General features: G+C 30.4%; 2 protein-coding genes across 2 annotated transcripts in view; one reads left to right on the top strand and one right to left on the bottom strand.

Moving 5' to 3' along the window:
* Window positions 1–20,555, bottom strand: part of LOC141752421 (GTPase IMAP family member 8-like) — a 48,816-nt gene that overhangs the window by 14,188 nt on the left and 14,073 nt on the right. The gene's annotated exons all lie outside the window — the stretch shown is intronic.
* Window positions 15,675–18,801, top strand: LOC141753340 (GTPase IMAP family member 8-like). The gene is made up of 3 exons (XM_074611907.1): window positions 15,675–15,713; window positions 17,317–17,881; window positions 18,056–18,801. Exons 2-3 carry the CDS (start codon window positions 17,335–17,337, stop codon window positions 18,799–18,801), a joined length of 1,293 nt encoding a protein of 430 aa, XP_074468008.1. The 5' UTR covers window positions 15,675–15,713; window positions 17,317–17,334.

The following is a 20,555-nucleotide window of genomic DNA, read 5'->3' as shown; positions in this document are numbered from 1 at the left end:
ACACCGTTCGTCAACAAACGTCAGAGTGGTAACGGTCATTCGAATTGTGATTCTACACTCTCCAGTTATTAAACTGACCATAAGATGTCGTTTTCAGGTTTTAATTCGGCCCATGCTACATGCTCCTACACTTGAGGGCTCTATTCTATCCGATTTGCGGCTTGTCATATGATCATTTCCTTTATTTCCTTTATTTCCTTTATTTCTCTGTCTCTTAACACTCTTTACATTTATTTATTCAAATTACCTGGATCCAGGTTTCCCAATTTTGTCTTTCTAACTTAATTCCAGACTATGTTAGAGCCATCGTTACGCAGTGGCTAATATGCGTTTATGCATGTGTCTTAGTGTTAATCTTGCACAATACTATTTTAGCACACCTTATCGTTACCATGACTATTCTAAACTATTCCTTGTATTTCTCATACTTCTTTTCTTTACTTTTTTCTTTTCTCTATTCATTCCCCCTTTTTCCATTAAATTTAGCACGGAGCCTCACTTTAAACATCAAATCAACAGCACATGTCCATAACAAGAAGGTTCTTAATTTACGGTGTGTCCAAACAACTCCACATAACAGCCCCAATTAATGACCAGCATTCAATGAGTGAGCTCACCGTCTGTGAAGTTGTCGCTGAGGCCACTTCCGATCCTGTCTCGTGACGCCAATTTTGTAGTCTCTTTCCTGCGACAGTGCTGTTGAAGTGATGATGAAGGATGCTTCGCGGACACTGTTCTTTTTGGTATAATAGAGTTTATTACAAACAAGCAACAAATGTCATAACGAACGTCTAGAACGTCCGGAGGTCTCAAGTCAAATCTGAGAGTCCTCCCTTCGGAGCTCTCGCGCCTCCTTATATCGGGTCCATGGCATGTAACAGCTGAGCTGAGCGTATAACCATGCATGGCTCCTTTGTCCTACATAACCATGCATGGCTCCTTTGTCCTACATATTTATCTTTCAGCCCCATGTCATATCTTGTGACCATATTCTCCACTTATGATTCTTACCCATGTGTTTACCCTTATGGCCTCTCGGTCATGTGCAAGACTTGAAAATATACCACAGTCACTGAAATAACTTGAAACTGACAAAAGTAATAATAAATAAAAATTTACTGAAAATGAACTAATGAAAATCAGATATTGTTTTTGAATTGTGGTTCAGCAGAATCATTTTAAAAAACAAACTAATGAAACTGACCTGGACAAAAATGATGGTACCCCTAGAAAAGATGTAAAATAATGTGACCATAGGGACATGTTAAACTAAGGTGTGTCCTGTAAATAGCATCACAGGTATCTTCAAACTTGTAATCAGTCAGTCTGCCTATTTAAAGGGTGAAAAGTAGTCACTGTGCTGTTTGGTGTCATGGTGTGTACCACACTGAACATGGACCACAGAAAGCTAAGGAGAGAGTTGTCTCAGGAGATCAGAAAGAACATTATAGACCTTCATGTTAAAGGTAAAGGCTATAAGACCATCTCCAAGCAGCTTGATGTTCCTGTGACTACAGCTGCACATATTATTCAGAAGTTTAAGGTCCATGGGACTGTAGCCTACCTCCCTGGACGAGGCCGCAAGAGGAACATTGATGACAAATTGAAGAGACGGATAATACGAATGGTAACCAAAGAGCCCAGAACAACTTCCAAAGAGATTAGAGGTGAACTCCAAGGTCAAGGTACATCAGTGTCAGATCGCACCATCCGTCACTGTTTGAGCCAAAGTGGACTTAATGGAAGACGACTGAGGAGGACACCAAATCATAAAAAAGTGAGACTGGAATTTGCCAAAATGCATATTGACAAGCCACAAAGCTTCTGGGACAATGTACTTTGGACAGATGAGACAAAACTGGAGCTTTTTGGTAAGTCACATCAGCTCTATGTTCACAGACGCAAAAAGTAAGCATCCAAAGAAAAGAATACTGTACCTAATGTGAAACATGGAGGAGGCTCGGTTATGTTATGGGGCTGCTTTGTTGCATCTGACACAGGGTGTCTTGAATCTGTGCAGGGTGCAATGAAATCTGAAGACTATCAAGGCATTCTGGAGCGAAATGTGCTGCCCGGTGTCAGAAAGCTTGGTCTCAGTTGCAGGTCATGGGTCCTCAAACAGGATAATGACCCAAAACACAGCTAAAAACACCCAAGAATGGCTAAGAACAAAACATTGGACTGTTCTGAAGTGGCCTTCTATGAGCCCTGATCTAAATCCTATTGAACATCTGTGGAAGGAGCTGAAACATGCAGTCTGGAGAAGGCACCCTTCAAACCTGAGACAGCTGGAGCAGTTTGCTCACGAGGAGTGGGCCAACATACCTGTCGACAGGTGCAGAAGTCTCATTGAGAGTTACAGAAATCACTTGATTGCAGTGATTGCCTCAAAAGGTTGTGCAACAAAATATTAAGTTAAGAGTACCATCATTTTTGTCCAGGCCAGTTTCATCAGTTTGTTTATTAAAATGATTCTGTTGAACCATAATTCAAAAACAATGTCTGATTTTCATTAGTTAATTTCCAGTACATTTTTTCCTTTATTATTACTTTTGTCAGTTTCAAGTTATTTCAGTGACCATTGTGGGTTTTTCTTTCTTTAACGGAAAGGTACCAACAATTTTGTCCACGTCTGTACATACATATATATATGTATGTATGTATATATCTATCTATATATATATATAGATATATATATATAGATATAGAGATATAGATATATCTCTATATCTATATCTCTATATATCTATATGTGTGTGTGTGTGTGTGTGTGTGTATAAATAAAATGTACTACCCTGTGCCCTAACTAGAGGTAATGGTGAGTGTTTTACTTTGAAAAGGAAGAATAAGTGAACAGTGCACATCAGCGTTTCAGTCACATTAAACCTGCAAACTGTAAGAACTCAAACTGTTGATTCTACGTTCTGGAGGCAGTTTTCTTCAGACTCCTGTTCAAATACTTGTTGAAATACTTGTGTTTCCCTTTTTGTGACCGACTTGTCCTCTATGACTTTTATTTTGAAGAGTAGGACCAGAATCAACCCGATTGTCTTTTTTTTTTGTCTGCATGAACTCAGACGTCCATTTTGTTTGTTTGAACTGTTAACTGAATTTAAGATGGTGTCTCTTAGCTCTGATTTCACTTTCCCTTAAAACAAAGTTAAGACAAGGTTAAGGTTATCACTCCAGAACATGTTTTGCATTAAAGGGAATTAAACTGAGAACTAATCAAACAGAAAGTACACAATAAAACACAACTAGTGTATATATATATATTAACATATAACCTCTATGTGATAAAAAAGACAACTATAACAGTAAATATATTAACATATAACCTCTATCTGATATAAAAGACAACTATAACAGTTAATATATTAACATATAACCTCTATTTGATATAAAACACAACTATAACAGTAAATATATTAACATATAACCTCTATTTGATATAAAACACAACTATAACAGTAAATATATTAACCTCTATGTGATATAAGACACAACTATAACAGTAAATATATTAACATATAACCTCTATTTGATATAAAACACAACTATAACAGTAAATATATTAACCTCTATGTGATATAAAAGACAACTATAACAGTAAATATATTAACATATAGCCTCTATGTGATATAAAAGACAACTATAACAGTTAATATATTAACATATAACCTCTATGTGATATAAAAGACAACTATAACAGTAAATATATTAACATATAACCTCTGTGTGATATAAAAGACAACTATAACAGTTAATATATTAACATATAGCCTCTATGTGATATAAAAGACAACTATAACAGTTAATATATTAACATATAACCTCTATGTGATATAAAAGACAACTATAATAGTTAATATATTAACATATAACCTCTATGTGATATAAAAGACAACTATAACAGTTAATATATTAACATATAACCTCTGTGTGATATAAAAGACAACTATAACAGTTAATATATTAACATATAGCCTCTATGTGATATAAAAGACAACTATAACAGTTAATATATTAACATATAACCTCTATGTGATATAAAAGACAACTATAACAGTTAATATATTAACATATAACCTCTATGTGATATAAAAGACAACTATAACAGTTAATATATTAACATATAACCTCTATGTGATATAAAAGACAACTATAACAGTTAATATATTAACATATAGCCTCTATGTGATATAAAAGACAACTATAACAGTTAATATATAAACATATAGCCTCTATGTGATATAAAAGACAACTATAACAGTTAATATATTAACATATAACCTCTATGTGATATAAAAGACAACTATAACAGTTAATAAATATATTAACATATAACATCTATGTGATATAAAAGACAACTATAACAGTTAATATATTAACATATAACCTCTTTGTGATATAAAAGACAACTATAACAGTTAATATATTAACATATAACCTCTTTGTGATATAAAAGACAACTATAACAGTTAATATATTAACATATAACCTCTTTGTGATATAAAAGACAACTACAACAGTTAATATATATATTAACATATAACCTCTATGTGATATAAAACACAACTATAACAGTTAATATATTAACATATAACCTCTTTGTGATATAAAAGACAACTATAACAGTTAATATATTAACCTCTATGTCATATAAGACACAACTATAACAGTAAATATATTAACATATAACCTCTATTTGATATAAAACACAACTATAACAGTAAATATATTAACCTCTATGTGATATAAAAGACAACTATAACAGTAAATATATTAACATATAGCCTCTATGTGATATAAAAGACAACTATAACAGTTAATATATTAACATATAACCTCTATGTGATATAAAAGACAACTATAACAGTTAATATATTAACATATAACCTCTATGTGATATAAAAGACAACTATAACAGTAAATATATTAACATATAACCTCTGTGTGATATAACACAACTATAACAGTTAATATATTAACATATAGCCTCTATGTGATATAACACAACTATAACAGTTAATATATTAACATATAACCTCTATGTGATATAAAACACAACTATAACAGTTAATATATTAACATATAACCTCTTTGTGATATAAAACACAACTATAACAGTAAATATATTAACCTCTATGTGATATAAAAGACAACTATAACAGTAAATATATTAACATATAGCCTCTATGTGATATAAAAGACAACTATAACAGTTAATATATTAACATATAACCTCTATGTGATATAAAAGACAACTATAACAGTTAATATATTAACATATAACCTCTATGTGATATAAAAGACAACTATAACAGTTAATATATTAACATATAGCCTCTATGTGATATAACACAACTATAACAGTTAATATATTAACATATAACCTCTATGTGATATAAAACACAACTATAACAGTTAATATATTAACATATAACCTCTTTGTGATATAAAAGACAACTATAACAGTAAATATATTAACCTCTATGTGATATAAGACACAACTATAACAGTAAATATATTAACATATAACCTCTATTTGATATAAAACACAACTATAACAGTAAATATATTAACCTCTATGTGATATAAAAGACAACTATAACAGTAAATATATTAACATATAACCTCTATGATATAAAAGACAACTATAACAGTTAATATATTAACATATAACCTCTATGTGATATAAAAGACAACTATAACAGTTAATATATTAACATATAACCTCTATGTGATATAAAAGACAACTATAACAGTTAATATATTAACATATAGCCTCTATGTGATATAAAAGACAACTATAACAGTTAATATATTAACATATAGCCTCTATGTGATATAAAAGACAACTATAACAGTTAATATATTAACATATAACCTCTATGTGATATAAAAGACAACTATAACAGTTAATAAATATATTAACATATAACATCTATGTGATATAAAAGACAACTATAACAGTTAATATATTAACATATAACCTCTGTGATATAAAAGACAACTATAACAGTAAATATATTAACATATAACCTCTTTGTGATATAAAACACAACTATAACAGTAAATGTATTAACATATAACCTCTTTGTGATATAAAAGACAACTACAACAGTTAATATATATATTAACATATAACCTCTATGTGATATAAAACACAACTATAACAGTTAATATATTAACATATAACCTCTTTGTGATATAAAACACAACTATAACAGTTAATATATTAACATATAACCTCTATGTGATATAAAACACAACTATAACAGTTAATATATTAACATATAACCTCTATGTGATATAAAAGACAACTATAACAGTAAATATATTAACATATAACCTCTTTGTGATATAAAAGACAACTATAACAGTTAATATATATATATTAACATATAACCTCTATTTGATATAAAACACAACTATAACAGTAAATATATTAACCTCTATGTGATATAAAACACAACTATAACAGTAAATATATTAACATATAACCTCTATGTGATATAAAAGACAACTATAACAGTAAATATATTAACATATAGCCTCTATGTGATATAAAAGACAACTATAACAGTAAATATATTAACCTCTATGTGATATAAAACACAACTATAACAGTTAATATATTAACATATAACCTCTGTGATATAAAAGACAACTATAACAGTAAATATATTAACATATAACCTCTATGTGATATAAAAGACAACTATAACAGTAAATATATTAACATATAGCCTCTATGTGATATAAAAGACAACTATAACAGTTAATATATTAACATATAACCTCTATTTGATATAAAACACAACTATAACAGTAAATATATTAACCTCTATGTGATATAAAACACAACTATAACAGTTAATATATTAACATATAACCTCTATGTGATATAAAAGACAACTATAACAGTTAATATATTAACATATAACCTCTATTTGATATAAAACACAACTATAACAGTAAATATATTAACCTCTATGTGATATAAAAGACAACTATAACAGTAAATATATTAACATATAGCCTCTATGTGATATAAAACACAACTATAACAGTAAACATATTAACATATAACCTCTATGTGATATAAAAGACAACTATAACAGTTAATATATTAACATATAACCTCTATTTGATATAAAACACAACTATAACAGTAAATATATTAACCTCTATGTGATATAAAACACAACTATAACAGTAAATATATTAACATATAACCTCTATGTGATATAAAAGACAACTATAACAGTAAATATATTAACATATAGCCTCTATGTGATATAAAAGACAACTATAACAGTAAATATATTAACCTCTATGTGATATAAAACACAACTATAACAGTTAATATATTAACATATAACCTCTGTGATATAAAAGACAACTATAACAGTAAATATATTAACATATAACCTCTATGTGATATAAAAGACAACTATAACAGTAAATATATTAACATATAGCCTCTATGTGATATAAAAGACAACTATAACAGTTAATATATTAACATATAACCTCTATTTGATATAAAACACAACTATAACAGTAAATATATTAACCTCTATGTGATATAAAACACAACTATAACAGTTAATATATTAACATATAACCTCTATGTGATATAAAAGACAACTATAACAGTTAATATATTAACATATAACCTCTATTTGATATAAAACACAACTATAACAGTAAATATATTAACCTCTATGTGATATAAAAGACAACTATAACAGTAAATATATTAACATATAGCCTCTATGTGATATAAAACACAACTATAACAGTAAATATATTAACATATAGCCTCTATGTGATATAAAAGACAACTATAACAGTTAATATATTAACATATAACCTCTATGTGATATAAAAGACAACTATAACAGTAAATATATTAACATATAACCTCTGTGTGATATAAAAGACAACTATAACAGTTAATATATTAACATATAGCCTCTATGTGATATAAAAGACAACTATAACAGTTAATATATTAACATATAACCTCTATGTGATATAAAAGACAACTATAATAGTTAATATATTAACATATAACCTCTATGTGATATAAAAGACAACTATAACAGTTAATATATTAACATATAACCTCTGTGTGATATAAAAGACAACTATAACAGTTAATATATTAACATATAGCCTCTATGTGATATAAAAGACAACTATAACAGTTAATATATTAACATATAACCTCTATGTGATATAAAAGACAACTATAACAGTTAATATATTAACATATAACCTCTATGTGATATAAAAGACAACTATAACAGTTAATATATTAACATATAACCTCTATGTGATATAAAAGACAACTATAACAGTTAATATATTAACATATAGCCTCTATGTGATATAAAAGACAACTATAACAGTTAATATATAAACATATAGCCTCTATGTGATATAAAAGACAACTATAACAGTTAATATATTAACATATAACCTCTATGTGATATAAAAGACAACTATAACAGTTAATAAATATATTAACATATAACATCTATGTGATATAAAAGACAACTATAACAGTTAATATATTAACATATAACCTCTTTGTGATATAAAAGACAACTATAACAGTTAATATATTAACATATAACCTCTTTGTGATATAAAAGACAACTATAACAGTTAATATATTAACATATAACCTCTTTGTGATATAAAAGACAACTACAACAGTTAATATATATATTAACATATAACCTCTATGTGATATAAAACACAACTATAACAGTTAATATATTAACATATAACCTCTTTGTGATATAAAAGACAACTATAACAGTTAATATATTAACCTCTATGTCATATAAGACACAACTATAACAGTAAATATATTAACATATAACCTCTATTTGATATAAAACACAACTATAACAGTAAATATATTAACCTCTATGTGATATAAAAGACAACTATAACAGTAAATATATTAACATATAGCCTCTATGTGATATAAAAGACAACTATAACAGTTAATATATTAACATATAACCTCTATGTGATATAAAAGACAACTATAACAGTTAATATATTAACATATAACCTCTATGTGATATAAAAGACAACTATAACAGTAAATATATTAACATATAACCTCTGTGTGATATAACACAACTATAACAGTTAATATATTAACATATAGCCTCTATGTGATATAACACAACTATAACAGTTAATATATTAACATATAACCTCTATGTGATATAAAACACAACTATAACAGTTAATATATTAACATATAACCTCTTTGTGATATAAAACACAACTATAACAGTAAATATATTAACCTCTATGTGATATAAAAGACAACTATAACAGTAAATATATTAACATATAGCCTCTATGTGATATAAAAGACAACTATAACAGTTAATATATTAACATATAACCTCTATGTGATATAAAAGACAACTATAACAGTTAATATATTAACATATAACCTCTATGTGATATAAAAGACAACTATAACAGTTAATATATTAACATATAGCCTCTATGTGATATAACACAACTATAACAGTTAATATATTAACATATAACCTCTATGTGATATAAAACACAACTATAACAGTTAATATATTAACATATAACCTCTTTGTGATATAAAAGACAACTATAACAGTAAATATATTAACCTCTATGTGATATAAGACACAACTATAACAGTAAATATATTAACATATAACCTCTATTTGATATAAAACACAACTATAACAGTAAATATATTAACCTCTATGTGATATAAAAGACAACTATAACAGTAAATATATTAACATATAACCTCTATGATATAAAAGACAACTATAACAGTTAATATATTAACATATAACCTCTATGTGATATAAAAGACAACTATAACAGTTAATATATTAACATATAACCTCTATGTGATATAAAAGACAACTATAACAGTTAATATATTAACATATAGCCTCTATGTGATATAAAAGACAACTATAACAGTTAATATATTAACATATAGCCTCTATGTGATATAAAAGACAACTATAACAGTTAATATATTAACATATAACCTCTATGTGATATAAAAGACAACTATAACAGTTAATAAATATATTAACATATAACATCTATGTGATATAAAAGACAACTATAACAGTTAATATATTAACATATAACCTCTGTGATATAAAAGACAACTATAACAGTAAATATATTAACATATAACCTCTTTGTGATATAAAACACAACTATAACAGTAAATGTATTAACATATAACCTCTTTGTGATATAAAAGACAACTACAACAGTTAATATATATATTAACATATAACCTCTATGTGATATAAAACACAACTATAACAGTTAATATATTAACATATAACCTCTTTGTGATATAAAACACAACTATAACAGTTAATATATTAACATATAACCTCTATGTGATATAAAACACAACTATAACAGTTAATATATTAACATATAACCTCTATGTGATATAAAAGACAACTATAACAGTAAATATATTAACATATAACCTCTTTGTGATATAAAAGACAACTATAACAGTTAATATATATATATTAACATATAACCTCTATTTGATATAAAACACAACTATAACAGTAAATATATTAACCTCTATGTGATATAAAACACAACTATAACAGTAAATATATTAACATATAACCTCTATGTGATATAAAAGACAACTATAACAGTAAATATATTAACATATAGCCTCTATGTGATATAAAAGACAACTATAACAGTAAATATATTAACCTCTATGTGATATAAAACACAACTATAACAGTTAATATATTAACATATAACCTCTGTGATATAAAAGACAACTATAACAGTAAATATATTAACATATAACCTCTATGTGATATAAAAGACAACTATAACAGTAAATATATTAACATATAGCCTCTATGTGATATAAAAGACAACTATAACAGTTAATATATTAACATATAACCTCTATTTGATATAAAACACAACTATAACAGTAAATATATTAACCTCTATGTGATATAAAACACAACTATAACAGTTAATATATTAACATATAACCTCTATGTGATATAAAAGACAACTATAACAGTTAATATATTAACATATAACCTCTATTTGATATAAAACACAACTATAACAGTAAATATATTAACCTCTATGTGATATAAAAGACAACTATAACAGTAAATATATTAACATATAGCCTCTATGTGATATAAAACACAACTATAACAGTAAACATATTAACATATAACCTCTATGTGATATAAAAGACAACTATAACAGTAAATATATTAACATATAACCTCTATGTGATATAAAACACAACTATAACAGTTAATATATTAACATATAACCTCTATTTGATATAAAACACAACTATAACAGTAAATATATTAACCTCTATGTGATATAAAACACAACTATAACAGTTAATATATTAACATATAACCTCTTTGTGATATAAAACACAACTATAACAGTTAATATATTAACATATAACCTCTATGTGATATAAAACACAACTATAACAGTTAATATATTAACATATAACCTCTATGTGATATAAAAGACAACTATAACAGTAAATATATTAACATATAGCCTCTTTGTGATATAAAAGACAACTATAACAGTTAATATATTAACATATAACCTCTATGTGATATAAAAGACAACTATAACAGTAAATATATTAACATATAACCTCTTTGTGATATAAAAGACAACTATAACAGTTAATATATATATATATTAACATATAACCTCTATTTGATATAAAACACAACTATAACAGTAAATATATTAACCTCTATGTGATATAAAACACAACTATAACAGTAAATATATTAACATATAACCTCTATGTGATATAAAAGACAACTATAACAGTAAATATATTAACATATAGCCTCTATGTGATATAAAAGAAAACTATAACAGTAAATATATTAACCTCTATGTGATATAAAACACAACTATAACAGTTAATATATTAACATATAACCTCTATGTGATATAAAAGACAACTATAACAGTAAATATATTAACATATAACCTCTATGTGATATAAAACACAACTATAACAGTTAATATATTAACATATAACCTCTATGTGATATAAAAGACAACTATAACAGTTAATATATTAACATATAGTCTCTATGTGATATAAAAGACAACTATAACAGTAAATATATTAACATATAACCTCTATGTGATATAAAAGACAACTATAACAGTAAATATATTAACATATAACCTCTTTGTGATATAAAAGACAACTATAACAGTTAATATATATATATATTAACATATAACCTCTATTTGATATAAAACACAACTATAACAGTAAATATATTAACCTCTATGTGATATAAAACACAACTATAACAGTAAATATATTAACATATAACCTCTATGTGATATAAAAGACAACTATAACAGTAAATATATTAACATATAGCCTCTATGTGATATAAAAGAAAACTATAACAGTAAATATATTAACCTCTATGTGATATAAAACACAACTATAACAGTTAATATATTAACATATAACCTCTATGTGATATAAAAGACAACTATAACAGTAAATATATTAACATATAACCTCTATGTGATATAAAACACAACTATAACAGTTAATATATTAACATATAACCTCTATGTGATATAAAAGACAACTATAACAGTTAATATATTAACATATAGTCTCTATGTGATATAAAAGACAACTATAACAGTAAATATATTAACATATAACCTCTATGTGATATAAAAGACAACTATAACAGTTAATATATTAACATATAACCTCTATGTGATATAAAAGACAACTATAACAGTAAATATATTAACATATAACCTCTATGTGATATAAAAGACAACTATAACAGTAAATATATTAACATATAACCTCTATGTGATATAAAAGACAACTATAACAGTTAATATATTAACATATAACCTCTATGTGATATAAAAGACAACTATAACAGTTAATATGTTAACATATAACCTCTATGTGATATAAAAGACAACTATAACAGTAAATATATTAACATATAACCTCTATGTGATATAAAAGACAACTATAACAGTTAATATATTAACATATAGTCTCTATGTGATATAAAAGACAACTATAACAGTAAATATATTAACATATAACCTCTATGTGATATAAAAGACAACTATAACAGTTAATATATTAACATATAACCTCTATATGATATAAAAGACAACTATAACAGTAAATATATTAACATATAACCTCTATGTGATATAAAACACAACTATAACAGTAAATATATTAACATATAACCTCTATGTGATATAAAAGACAACTATAACAGTTAATATATTAACATATAGCCTCTATGTGATATAAAAGACAACTATAACAGTTAATATATTAACATATAACCTCTATGTGATATAAAAGACAACTATACCAGTGAATATATTAACATATAACCTCTATGTGATATAAAAGACAACTATAACAGTGTAGGAGCTAAAGTCTGATACTGTAGCTACTGAGGTGATTAGCCCTGGACTGACGCGCTTTTCGCTGTAGATGGTCCTTTAGTTGTCTGTTGTGCTGTACAAAACTGATCCTGAGTCCGCTCGTTGGTTTTACAATAATAGTTCATTTATTCTTAATATGGTATTAAGGAAGCAAGTCCAGTTACCATAGCAACGAGTAAACAATAACAACACGGCAAACAATTCAGCGTCCCTGTGGTCAAAAACCATTAGCCCTTCCGGGCTAAACCCTGACGCCAACAACACACCTCCTTTCCTATATACCCGTGGCTGGGTCATTCAATTAATACAGTGCCACCTAGTGTTCGTAGAAGTGAATTACATCCCAACCTCAGTATGTCAGCATCATGTTTTGGCTCTTACAAACAGTTAATATATTAACATATAACCTCTTTGTGATATAAAAGACAACTATAACAGTTAATATATTAACATATAGCCTCTATGTGATATAAAAGACAACTATAACAGTTAATATATTAACATATAGCCTCTATGTGATATAAAAGACAACTATAACAGTTAATATATTAACATATAGCCTCTATGTGATATAAAAGACAACTATAACAGTTAATATATTAACATATAACCTCTATGTGATATAAAAGACAACTATAACAGTTAATATATTAACATATAGCCTCTATGTGATATAAAAGACAACTATAACAGTTAATATATTAACATATAACCTCTATCTGATATAAAAGACAACTATAACAGTTAATATATTAACATATAACCTCTTTGTGATATAAAAGACAACTACAACAGTTAATATATTAACATATAGCCTCTATGTGATATAAAAGACAACTATAACAGTTAATATATTAACATATAACCTCTTTGTGATATAAAAGACAACTACAACAGTTAATATATTAACATATAGCCTCTATGTGATATAAAAGACAACTATAACAGTTAATATATTAACATATAACCTCTATGTGATATAAAAGACAACTACAACAGTTAATATATTAACATATAGCCTCTATGTGATATAAAAGACAACTACAACAGTTAATATATTAACATATAGCCTCTATGTGATATAAAAGACAACTATAACAGTTAATATATTAACATATAACCTCTTTGTGATATAAAAGACAACTACAACAGTTAATATATTAACATATAGCCTCTATGTGATATAAAAGACAACTATAACAGTTAATATATTAACATATAACCTCTTTGTGATATAAAAGACAACTACAACAGTTAATATATTAACATATAGCCTCTATGTGATATAAAAGACAACTACAACAGTTAATATATTAACATATAGCCTCTATGTGATATAAAAGACAACTACAACAGTTAATATATTAACATATAGCCTCTATGTGATATAAAAGACAACTACAACAGTTAATATATTAACATATAGCCTCTATGTGATATAAAAGACAACTACAACAGTTAATATATTAACATATAGCCTCTATGTGATATAAAAGACAACTATAACAGTTAATATATTAACATATAACCTCTTTGTGATATAAAAGACAACTACAACAGTTAATATATTAACATATAGCCTCTATGTGATATAAAAGACAACTATAACAGTTAATATATTAACATATAACCTCTTTGTGATATAAAAGACAACTACAACAGTTAATATATTAACATATAGCCTCTATGTGATATAAAAGACAACTATAACAGTTAATATATTAACATATAGCCTCTATGTGATATAAAAGACAACTACAACAGTTAATATATTAACATATAGCCTCTATGTGATATAAAAGACAACTACAACAGTTAATATATTAACATATAGCCTCTATGTGATATAAAAGACAACTATAACAGTAAATATATTAACATATAGCCTCTATGTGATATAAACATAACTAGAGTAATGAATAATGATGAAAGGGATGATGAAGTAGACCAGATGGAGAAAGAAAGCTCATATCTGTATTTGATGTATGACAGACTTCATTATTTCACATTAAAAGACATCTATCTGGTGCTTTTATTTTGTAGGTCCGCCCCTCTCTCCGTCGTTAGGGCGTTATGAGTCCAGCTTTGAGGAAGAACAACCAGAGAAACAACGTCGAGATTTTGCGTGCTGCTTTCACGTGAGTTTGTCTTGATATATTAACATTATATAATCTGTATATATAAACATATATTTGTATATATATATATATATATATATATATATATATATATATATATATATATATATATATATATATATATATATATATATATATAAAAGAGAGAGAGGTCTGTTTATCATCTTATTAAATTAAACCTGGAAACAACAGAACTCAGTTTTTATGGTTATTTTTCTCTAACAGAGTAAAACCTGTTTCATGTTTTCATACTAAAGCAGGAAATCAAACTAAGAAAAATAAGTTTTATTTCTGTTCAGATGTTTTCTGCTGGTCTGTCTGCACCGCGCGCATGCGCTGAAAGTGGCCGCTGCACGCACCTCTCGGGAGCGCGCAGAGAGAACGAGGGGAATATTATCACATAATATAAACATTTAATATATAATATAATAATTAATATTATTATCAGATAATATAACCATATAATATAACATCTATTATTATCAGATAAAACATATAATAAAATAATACCTATTATTATCAGATAATATAAACATATAATATATAATATATTAATAAATATTATTATCAGATAATATAAACATATAATATATAATATATTAATATTTATTACTATTATCAGATAATATAGACAATATATAATATAATAAATTATATTATATTATCAGATAAAACATAATATCTATTAATATCAAGTAATATAAATATATAATATAATAACATCTATTATTATCAGATAATATAACCCTATATAATATAACATCTATTATCAGATAAAACATAATATAATAATATCTATTATTATAAGATAATATAAACATAATAATATCTATTATCAGATAATATAAACATCTAATATAATATAATATCTATTATTATCAGATAATATAAACATATAATATATAATATAATAATAAATATTATTATCAGATAATATAAACATATATATATATAAGTAAGGGATAATGTACAGCGAAACGGTCATTTTTGTGGAGAAATCAATATTTTTGACACAAAAACGGTCCTCCAGAGACTGACATCAGAACTGCACCCATAGCAACTGTCTGTTATACATAGCAACGGTCTGTTATACGTAGCAACGGTCTGCTATACATAGCAACGATCTGTTATACATTGCAACGATCTGTTATACATAGCAACGGTCTGTTATACATAGAAACGGTCTGTTATACATAGAAACGGTCTGTTATACATAGGAACGGTCGTATACATAACGGTCTGTTATACATAGAAACGGTCTGTTATACATAGAAATGATCTGTTATACGTAGCAACGGTCTGTTATACATAGCAACGGTCTGTTATACGTAACAACGGTCTGTTATACATAGCAACGATCTGTTATACATAGCAACGGTCTGCTATACGTAGCAACGGTCTGTTGTACGTAGCAACGGTTTTGGAACTATAACCCCAAGGCTTCTAGTCCCAGATGTTGTCAGGGTTCTAGTCCCAGACGTCCTAAGGCTTCTAGTCCCAGATGTTCTAAGGGTTCTAGTCCCAGATGTTCTAAGGGTTCTAGGAGGTTCATAATGTTTTTTTCATTCACCACTCACTGTGTCCTTTCTGTTGTCTTCGGCAGGTTTATTGTCACCCAGTCATGGATCCGAGTCTCGTCATCGTCCTTCTGGGAAACACTGGAGTTGGTAAAAGTGCTTCAGGAAACACCATCCTGGGACGACCAGCGTTCGAGTCAAGACAAGCCTTCAGATCGGTGACGACACAAATCTCCGAGGCAACTGAAACTGTGTTTGGGAAACAGATCTCCGTGATCGACACTCCAGGAATATTAGGATCTGAGATGGAGATCCAGACCTGGTGTCGGGACCTCCTGCAGTCCTCCAGACCTCGTCTTTTCCTGGTGGTGTTCAGTGTTGGACGGTTCACCAAAGAGCAAGCGAAGGTCCTGATGGCAGCCAACAGAGTCCTCGGGCCTCAGGAGTTCAAAAAGTGTCACCTGCTCTTCACAGGTGGCGATGCTTTAAAGGACAGGTCTTTGGAGGACTTTCTCTTTGAAGAACACGTTACTACATTTTCAGGGAAGTATCATCTGTTCAACAATGAAGAAGGAGGACGGGAGCAGGACCAAGTCAGAGAGCTGCTGATCAAGTCAGGCCACCTCAGAATCCAGCAACCTGATTCACCAGGTATCATCTTATATCATTTTCACATATTCTGTGTTTATCCAGAGCCAAAGCTGTGACTAACTCAGGTGATATATCATACCCTGTGTAGTCTTCTATGAGCGCTTGTCGAGTAACGTTATGGCAATTAACTGCATTTGGGCGACTTGCAACATCTCTGTGTTTTCTTTCTTCAAGACAGGAGGATGGTTCTGCTCGGCCTGCCGGGAGGAGGAAGGAGCTCATCAGGAAACACCATCCTGGGATCAGATCAGTTCAGATCAGCCGGTGGTTTTGATTCAGTCAGTACTGAGACGGTCTCTAAATCAGCCGTGGTGGAGGGTCGTGACGTCACAGTGGTCGACACTCCAGGATTCACTGATGAAGGTCTGACTCCTAAACGGCTGTACGAGGAGATCATGAGGTTTATAGTGAAGGCCAGTCCAGGACCACATGCCCTCGTCATCGTGGTCAGAATAGGCAGCATCACCACAACAGACGTCAAACTGTTTGAGCTACTTCTTAAACTGTTTGACGGTGATGCTTGTAGGTACTCCATGGTGCTTTTCACTCATGGAGACCAGCTAGGAGGTCAGTCCATTGCTGGTCTGATCCAGTCCAACAGTGACGTGTCAGAACTGGTCTCCATGTGTGGTGGTAGATACCATGTGTTTGACAACCGTCAGAGAGGAAACAGGGTGCAGGTTAGAAACCTCCTGGATCAAATAGATGAGATGGTCACAGCTAACGAAGGACATCACTTCACCGATGTGATGTTCCGGAAGGCTCGGCCAGGCGGCGGCGGCGCAGGTTACAGAGATTGTGAAAGAATTTGCCGTTTGTTAAAGATTCATAAGTATAAAATCATCTGTGTCTCACTGTGTCTGGCTGCAGTGGCACTGATAAGATGGATGAGCGCCTCATGTTCCACTGAGACTCTCTGATAGGAATGAACGGAGCCCCGCCTCCAATGCTGGATCCTGTCCTCTTAAAGGGACTGTTAGTAAGAATCATAATGTCTTGTTAACAGCTTCACCTGTGTCCATTAAGTCAACTAAAGTCAGCGTGCTGTTGCTGGCGCTTGTGCTCGCTCTACATAGACATGAAGGAGCATCACTCAACACAGTGAGGAGACACACGTCAGCTAAAAGCACAATATCACTCTATATCTCAGCTGCTTGGCAGTAATGTTAGCTGACCAGACCAAGGTCTCTCCATGAACCAATGCTGATCCTAGTGTTGGCTTTTCCCGCCTCAGCCTCCCGACCGCGGCCGGAGGGAACGGGGGAGACGATAACGTTTCTCTCTGCGGAGCCCCGTCACTTCACAAGACACGGGAAACCTCTGTTGGTCTGGAGGAGCTGCAGCAGTTATTTCTGCACAAACGTCCACTGAACATTCACTAGATATTCTCAGAGCTAAACTAACTCTTCTGCAGTGTGGAGTGAGCAGCATGCACGTGAGAGGTGGAGAGAGAGAGAGAGAAGGAGCACGGTGTGTGAGTGAAGGCAGGCAGAGGAGCAGAGGAGCAGAGACTCCGGTCCTGGAGACCAAAGCTACGGTCTCCTCCGCGTCCTCCGACCGCGGCCAACACTGTTTAACAGCTTCACTAGATACAACCAAGAGGTTTTGGTGCTTCACTGGAGTTTGTGTTGGAGTCTGAGTCTGAACAGCGGAGACACACGAGAGACCAGGAGACACACGAGAGACCATGAGACACACGAGAGACCAGGAGACACACGAGAGACCATGAGACCATGAGAGACCATGAGACACATGAGAGACCAGGAGACACACGAGAGACCACGAGACACACGAGAGACCATGAGACACACGAGAGACCATGAGACACACGAGAGACCATGAGACACACGAGAGACCATGAGACACACGAGAGACCATGAGACCATGAGACACACGAGAGACCATGAGACACACGAGAGACCATGAGACACACGAGAGACCATGAGACCATGAGACACACGAGAGACCATGAGACACACGAGAGACCAGGAGACACACGAGAGACCATGAGACACACGAGAGACCACGAGACACACGAGAGACCATGAGACACACGAGAGACCATGAGACCATGAGACACACGAGAGACCATGAGACACACGAGAGACCATGAGACACACGAGAGACCAGGAGACACACGAGAGACCATGAGACACACGAGACACACGAGAGACCATGAGACACACGAGAGACCAGGAGACACACGAGAGACCATGAGACACACGAGAGACCAGGAGACACACGAGAGACCAGGAGACACACGAGAGACCATGAGACACACGAGAGACCATGAGACACACGAGAGACCATGAGACACACGAGAGACCATGAGACACACGAGACACACGAGAGACCATGAGACACACGAGACACACGAGAGACCATGAGACACACGAGAGACCAGGAGACACACGAGACACACGAGAGACCATGAGACACACGAGAGACCAGGAGACACACGAGAGACCATGAGACACACGAGAGACCAGGAGACACACGAGAGACCATGAGACACACGAGACACACGAGAGACCATGAGACACACGAGAGACCATGAGACACACGAGACACACGAGAGACCATGAGACACACGAGAGACCATGAGACACACGAGACACACGAGAGACCATGAGACACACGAGAGACCATGAGACACACGAGAGACCAGGAGACA

The sequence above is a fragment of the Sebastes fasciatus genome, chromosome 16 (genome assembly GCF_043250625.1).
Source record: "Sebastes fasciatus isolate fSebFas1 chromosome 16, fSebFas1.pri, whole genome shotgun sequence".
Lineage (NCBI taxonomy): Eukaryota > Metazoa > Chordata > Actinopteri > Perciformes > Sebastidae > Sebastes > Sebastes fasciatus.
This window is presented reverse-complemented; position numbering and strand designations above follow the sequence as displayed.

Coding starts and splice junctions, on each gene's coding strand:
- LOC141753340 (XM_074611907.1), top strand. CDS start 17,335: ATGGATCCGAGTCTCGTCATCGTCCTTCTGGGAAACACTGGAGTTGGT. Junction 17,882..18,055: donor CCAGCAACCTGATTCACCAG/GTATCATCTTAT, acceptor TCTTTCTTCAAG/ACAGGAGGATGGTTCTGCTC.